Source organism: Apaloderma vittatum, unplaced genomic scaffold (assembly GCF_000703405.1).
Source record: "Apaloderma vittatum isolate BGI_N311 unplaced genomic scaffold, ASM70340v1 scaffold26575, whole genome shotgun sequence".
Lineage (NCBI taxonomy): Eukaryota > Metazoa > Chordata > Aves > Trogoniformes > Trogonidae > Apaloderma > Apaloderma vittatum.
In genome coordinates, this window is record NW_009719273.1 from 19,984 (window position 1) to 26,333 (window position 6,350).

At 56.2% G+C, this 6,350-nt stretch overlaps 1 protein-coding gene across 1 annotated transcript in view; it reads left to right on the top strand.

The window, feature by feature from the left end:
* Positions 1-6,350, top strand: part of R3HDM2 (R3H domain containing 2) — a gene marked incomplete at its 3' end in the record, with an annotated part of 20,180 nt that overhangs the window by 11,392 nt on the left and 2,438 nt on the right. Inside the window, exons 12-16 of the mRNA XM_009870573.1 lie at positions 132-364; positions 2,721-2,938; positions 4,671-4,760; positions 5,384-5,624; positions 6,254-6,346. Coding sequence (XP_009868875.1) covers positions 132-364; positions 2,721-2,938; positions 4,671-4,760; positions 5,384-5,624; positions 6,254-6,346 — 875 coding nt within the window. The remainder of the gene's footprint in view (positions 1-131; positions 365-2,720; positions 2,939-4,670; positions 4,761-5,383; positions 5,625-6,253; positions 6,347-6,350) is intronic.

Genomic DNA, 6,350 nt, shown 5'->3' on the forward strand with positions numbered 1-6,350 from the left:
CCAGCGGCTGTCGGGACTCAGCACCCCGGCTCCTGCTGCTGCCCCTTCTCACTGACGGTGTGGACTAACTCCTCGCAGTCTCTGCAGGGGCAGCCGGGACGGTTTGAACTAACTCCTCGCGATCTCTGCAGGGGCAACCGGGACGGTTTGAACCGGGCCTCAGGCAGCCGTCAGAGCAGCACCGAGAGCGAGGTGAAGTCGCTGGAGCCTCGGCCGTGGAGCAGCACAGACTCCGATGGCTCCATCCGCAACCTGCGACCCCCCGTTACCAAAGCCAGCAGCTTCAGCGGCATCTCCATCCTGACGCGGGGGGACAGCATCGGGAGTGGCAAAGGCAGCGCCGCCAGCAGAACATCCCGAACAGGTACTGTGCTACTTCCCCGCGCGCCTTCTGCCGGAGGGCACCGACCAGACCTGTCTTTGGGCTGGGGAGTTGGGGCTCCTGGTGTTCTTGTCAGTGGCTCTGGTTAAAATGGGACGTTGTTGGCACCATCTGAATGTGTCCAGTACCTGGGCAGGGAAATGCCGGTTGGTTCATCACCTGCTTTTTCGGTACTCGCCGTCAGATCTTCCTTCCCTTTAGCAGTTGTCTAAGACAGAGGATGTTTAGTCCTGTATCCTGGAAGTCAAGCTACCAGTTTTGTGTTGTTTTCCCTCCCGTGCTGTGCTGCAGGTTACATTGCCGTTCCATTCTGCCCTCCAGAACCCCTCGCAGCCCTAAGGAGACTTGGTCAGGGAGCACCATCTGGCACTTTTCCTTGCTTTTCAACAAAGGAGTTCCTCTATCTCATCAGACAAAGACTGTTGGTGTCTGCCCAGGCTGTTCTCTCAAAGGGACTCGCTGTAACAGCGGGGAGCTGGGCCTGCGGCTCTTCCAGAGCTGTTGAATCCAGCTCAAGGTTTCAGGAGCGCCGAAGGGAATTAGGTTCACACGTCTCTTTGCCTGTTTCAGATCTGTTCCTCCTTTTCCATCTAGGTAACACGAAGGGTAGCCCACGCCTGGAGGATGTTATTGTGAGGCGTCACTGGTGATCTGTCGCTGACGACAGCATCCTCAGAGGATGTGTGGTGTGCTGGCAGGTCCTTTATTTTCAGCTGACTGCTTGGGAAAGGCATTTGTGCAAGGGGCAGCCCAAGTCTTCACTCTCGTTTTAATGGTCCAGTGGTAACTGCGGAGCCGTGGGGTAGCTGGTTACGATTGCTGTGCAGTATCAATGAGCAAAATCCAGTGTTTTCTCGCTGTGTAGCTTCCTTCCTTCTCGACGGTAGGCAGCAGATCCCCGACTGCTCGAGAGCTGTCCTTGTACTGGGGACGGGAGGCAGATGGGTGCTTGTGGGCGGTTAGACTGCTCCGCAAGAATCCTTTCAAATATAAGGGATGTATCTAAAAGGCAGCCAGGCTGCTGCTCTAGCACCCAGGCTGGCTTTGAAAACTGCACATTCATCTTGAAGTTTGAAGGTGCCTACATCATCTCCTGGGACTGTGTTTCCATTGTGCTCAGGGTTGCGCTTACTCTGATTATTGCAACCACCTCCAGGACTGATTCATCGACTGATGGGAGCAGTTATTTGAAGATCTGTCCCAGTCGTGTGCAAAGCAGAGCAAGAAAGGATCTGCTTTTTTGCTCTTCCTGTATTTTATATTCTGGGAACAGAAGCCAATTGCTCTCCAGCCTTTATATAATGGCAAGTGATTTAGAAACATCTCGGGGGGGAAAAAAAAAAAAAGGCAAAGGAATTTTCACTTTGGGGAGCTAAAAAAAAGTTAAAACCCCACCAACAAAACACCCTCCATATCCTCGTGTTTATTCTGTTGGGGAGGAAGTGCTTAGGACTCTGGGACTCCTTTCCCATCTCAGCAGTTCAGGCCCTGGGCAACTGTCAGCGAAGTATTTCCTTCCTTGCACCATGTGGCTGATGATGATACGACCTCCTTAGCAGAATGACTGGAGATTAGTTGTTGAAATGCCATAGATCAGAGGCAGGATTAGTTAAATAGCAGCTACTGGGCATCAAGCAATAGTTTCACAGCCCTTTTATTTCTGGAAGTAAGACTAATACTGAGGAGAGCACTTCCCAGCTTGGTGCCCTGCAGCATGTATTGCGCTCTTCCCTAACAATTTTTCCTACCATGGGAAGGAATTGCTTTCAGCCTGCCACCCCCCAGCCTTTCACTCCTGAGATGTGCAAGCGCTGGGTCTGTGTGGCCATAAAATAGGATTCCCTCACTCCCCTTTCTACTCTGGGCAAGCGCTCGAACGGTGTCTGAGCAGGGGCTGTGCCCCTCTGCGGAGCTGCGCCGCGACTGGGAGCAGCCTCGATGTCTTCCCCCAGGCAGGTGCGTGGCACAGAGCTGACACGAATGTGTCTGGCAGCTCCCTCTTTTTGCAATCTCTGCCTCACGCTGGTGCCCTCCGCCAGGCAGGGGCTGCTGTCAACAGTCACATTCCTCTTCCCAGCAAAGGGCATTTATGGAAGGCCCTGACTTGTGCTTTCCAGACAAGCCAGAGGGCACAGCACTCCAAAGAATCAATTGCAATAAAGATGGGGTTTACTACTGTGTGCAAATCCTGCCACCAAGGCCTGGCATTGGCCTTTGAGTTTCCTGGTGACATAACCTGCAGCCAGCTCCCCCTGTGCCTGTGGGAGCTTCCCTGCGGACAGCAGAGAATCACCCCCCCCGTCCTCCCCATCAACAAATCGATGTTTTTCTCTCCCAGGTATCAACCCTGCCATGCTTTTCTCTGTTCAAGGTCTGGTACTAGGTGCCCCTGAAGCCTGCAGCCCATCCACTTCTTCACAGCCCAGCCGTGGCCTCCTTCCCTGCGCAGCCCAGCAGCCTCAACCGCAGCCCCCCCAGCAGCCACCGCCGCAACCCCAAGGGCTCCCGCCCGCAGCCCCGCAGCAGCCAGCCATCAGTAACCACATGATGTCCCAGGTGAGTCTCACAGCACAGTATCCAGGGCTCAGAAATGCTTGGGTGCACGGGTGGGACGCAGGAGCAGACCCAGCAGACGCTCGGGGTGCTCTGTACTCTTACTTGCCCGTGGATTTTGGGTGTCCTCACACTCACTGCCTGTTAGGGAGGGACAGTCCCTCCATGCTGCTGGCAGAGAGCAGGAGGAGGAAGGAGCTCTCAGGAAAGCACTCGTGGCTGTCATTCCTGCACACTCTCTTCTGCCCCTGAGGCTGTGACAAAACGCAGCACGTGAGCTGCCCCGGTGTCGCTGCAGGACTGGGGACGGTGTGGGCGCCAGCCCTGGTGAGTTTGTGTCGAGAGCGAAGCTGCCAGCGAGTGCAGAGCTGGGTGCTGTGCATGGGAGGGAGCCCTCAGGACCTTCCCATCCTGTCTCTGCTGGACCTCAGCCTGCCCAGGGATCCTTTCTGGTGCATCACCTCATGCTTAGGATGTCTCCTGCAGCAGAGATCTACAAGCTACACTGGAGGTTTTCAAGATGTGACTGGACAGGGAGGCTGCGAGATAATCTTGTCTAGACTCCCTTTCCCAGGAAAGCTCGGACCAGATGATCTTCCGAGGTCCCTTCCAACCTGGCCGCTCTGTGATGCGACTGTTCCCAGTGGTCTGGGCTGGGAGGAGGAAGTTAAAGCCTCTTCAGACAGCTTGTACTGAAGATAACCCGAACGGCTCCTTGCTCCCTGTTGCTATATGGTTGAGGATGGGGGAAGCTTGTAATTTTTGGGGCCTGGACTGCCTCCAGGGTTGTGGATGTGTTTGCAGAGGATACGGAGCTCCAGTCTCGGTTCTATGGATGAGGTGTCGCCCTGAGGTGTAGCAAGGGTCCGGCACCAAGGCTAGCAGGGGTGTCTGTCGAGAGCTGTAGCGGGGCATGGGACAGAGCCCAGCGCCCTAGGTGGGAGGCTTGAGCACGCAGCAGACTTGTGGAGCTTGTGCAGGATCACTGTGTCTTGCTGGAGGTTTATTTTGTATCTTCTATTGTTTGGCTCTTCTAATGGTTTAGTTCCTGGAACAACCTTTTTTCCTGTGTTTTGACTGTTGGTGAAAGGCCTGAAAATGCACTATCCCCCATGGGCGTGCACCTTCTGTTCCACCAAAGGTCAAATCAGCAAAACAATCCACTGCTGACCCTTGCGGGTTCGATGCCCAAAGCACAGTGTGTGGTGCTTGAGTTAGGGGTTGTCAGAAACAGGCACCAGCAGGTCCTCCTGGTGACAAAGTGAGGGGGGCCTGTACAGAAGGCAGGAGGGAAGAAAAGACATCACCAGCAGGAGAGGCCAAGAAACGCTGCAGAGAACTGGGGGTCAGCACCAGACCCACGTGGAGTGGGGGACGCCCGAAGGCTGTGCTGGGAGGAGCAGCTCTCTTGCTGCTCTTGGCCACAGCCAGGCTTTGTCCGCTTGTACCCCTGGTCATGCCAGGCCAGAGCTGCTGTGGGGACACGTCCGCCTTCCCAGCTCCCGCAGAGCAACTGGCCGGGCTGCGTGTCTTCACGGAGAGATGAATGCTCCCCCAGTCTGGTCCCCGTGCTTTCCAGCCCCCTGCAATGCCCCCCTCTGTGTGTTTGCAACTGGCTCGATTGACTAACCTTGTTGTTCCTTCTTTCTCTCCTTCCTCCTGTCCTTCTTTTCCCCAACTCCCTGCCCTTTTCCCATCCAAATCTCTCCTCCGTTTCCTTCTCTACTGGTCTTAGCCGGTCCCAGCGCTGCAGCCTGTTCAGTATTCTCCAAGCTCCTGCCCCCAAGTCCTCTTGCCAGTCTCTCCACCCCAGCAGTACAACTTGGTATAAACCCCATTTCCTCTTCTGCACTGTCTCTGTTGTACTCATGTGCTGTGTTTGTGTTGTGTGAGCTTTTGCTGATCAGGTATGTCGTGGATGCTGCACTCCGTGGGTCGGGGATTCGCTGCAGTGGGGTCAAGGCAGTAGTGGGGTGCCTGAGGCTGTGGGACCCGCCAGGGCTGGGCACTGCTGGAGTGGCTGATCTTGGAAAGAGCCTGGGGAGGAGCAAATGCTGCAAGACTCAAGCCCAGAGCTCCACCAGGAGGTGACGCTTGCACCCAGCACTGGGGTCCAGGGGCCATGTGGTCTCAGTCAGCCCCTGTTTTGTTTCTGGGAACGGTGCACCCCATGGGTCACGGCCGCTGGGCTGGGGCTGCCCCTGCTTGTGTTGGGCCTCACATGTCACCGGTGTCCGCTGAGCACCCCCAGCAGCTCGCATGCCCCTACCCCCCATCCTGCAGAATGCTCTTTGTCTGTGGCTCGTTTCTGGGGACCTTTTTTTTGGGCAAGCTCCTCCACATAGGGTAGGGAGGAGGGGTCTGCAATCTGCTCAGCAGAGCTGTGTCCTACGTGCTGTTGTCCTACGTGCTGTCCTCCTCCATCCTTCCCCCTTATCTCCAACGCAGGCCGATGAGCTCAGCAACCCTTTTGGACAGATCAACCTCAGCCGACAAGGCTCTGCCGAAGCGCCGGATCCTTCCTCGGCTATGTTCCAGTCATCCCTCATCTCCCAGCACCCTCAGCAGACAGGATTCATCATGGCAACCCCTGGGCAGCCCATTCCCACCTCCAGCTACTCTGCCTCAGGGCATACGGCCCCCACACAGCAGGTGCTGCAGCCCCAGGGCTACATTCAGCCCCCCCAGCAAGGAAGGACCTAAAGGATGTGCTCCTTGGCCCCGAGCTGTCAGGCGAGGGGCTGCTGGGGAGCCATCCAGAGAACAGTTCCTTGAGAGGGGGTTCCTTCTTTTTCTGCTGCTCCTTTGTGATTTATCAGTATGCAGGGGGCCAGGCTCCAGGTCGGCACTCACCCTTGCTAGGCATAGGGTGGTCTCTGCCCCCATGTCCCTCTGAGCTCCCGAGGCACCTCTGGGACCCCTCTGGGGAACCCTCTGGCCCTTCCTGGCTCATGGTCATGTAGCTTTGTAGTGTTGCTGGAGGGACCGTGACCAGATTCAGGGCTGACACCTCTAAGCTCTCTTTGGGGTCCTGCAGGGCATTATGACCACTAGGATTGTTCCCCTGAGCTGTGATGAGAATTGTGCCTACTGTGCTCTTGCACTACTGTGCTGGGAAAGGCTTGGATGTGGAGGCTGGGAGGAGCGGGAAGGGGCTGCGGTTCCCCGAGGAGCTATCATCTGGCCAGAGCCAAAGCCGTGGTTGGTTTCCTTCGGCAGAAGCCAGGCCAGGTGAGAGAGAAAACTGGTCCTGGGGGACCAGCTTTCTTGGTCCCACTCCCTCTTGTGTTCTCATCCCTGTGTTTTCTTGATTTGGATAGATTCAGGTTTCTTACTACCCTCCTGGGCAGTATCCGAACTCCAGCCAGCAATACCGATCTCTAAGTCACCCAGTTGCCTACCGCTCGCCGCGCAC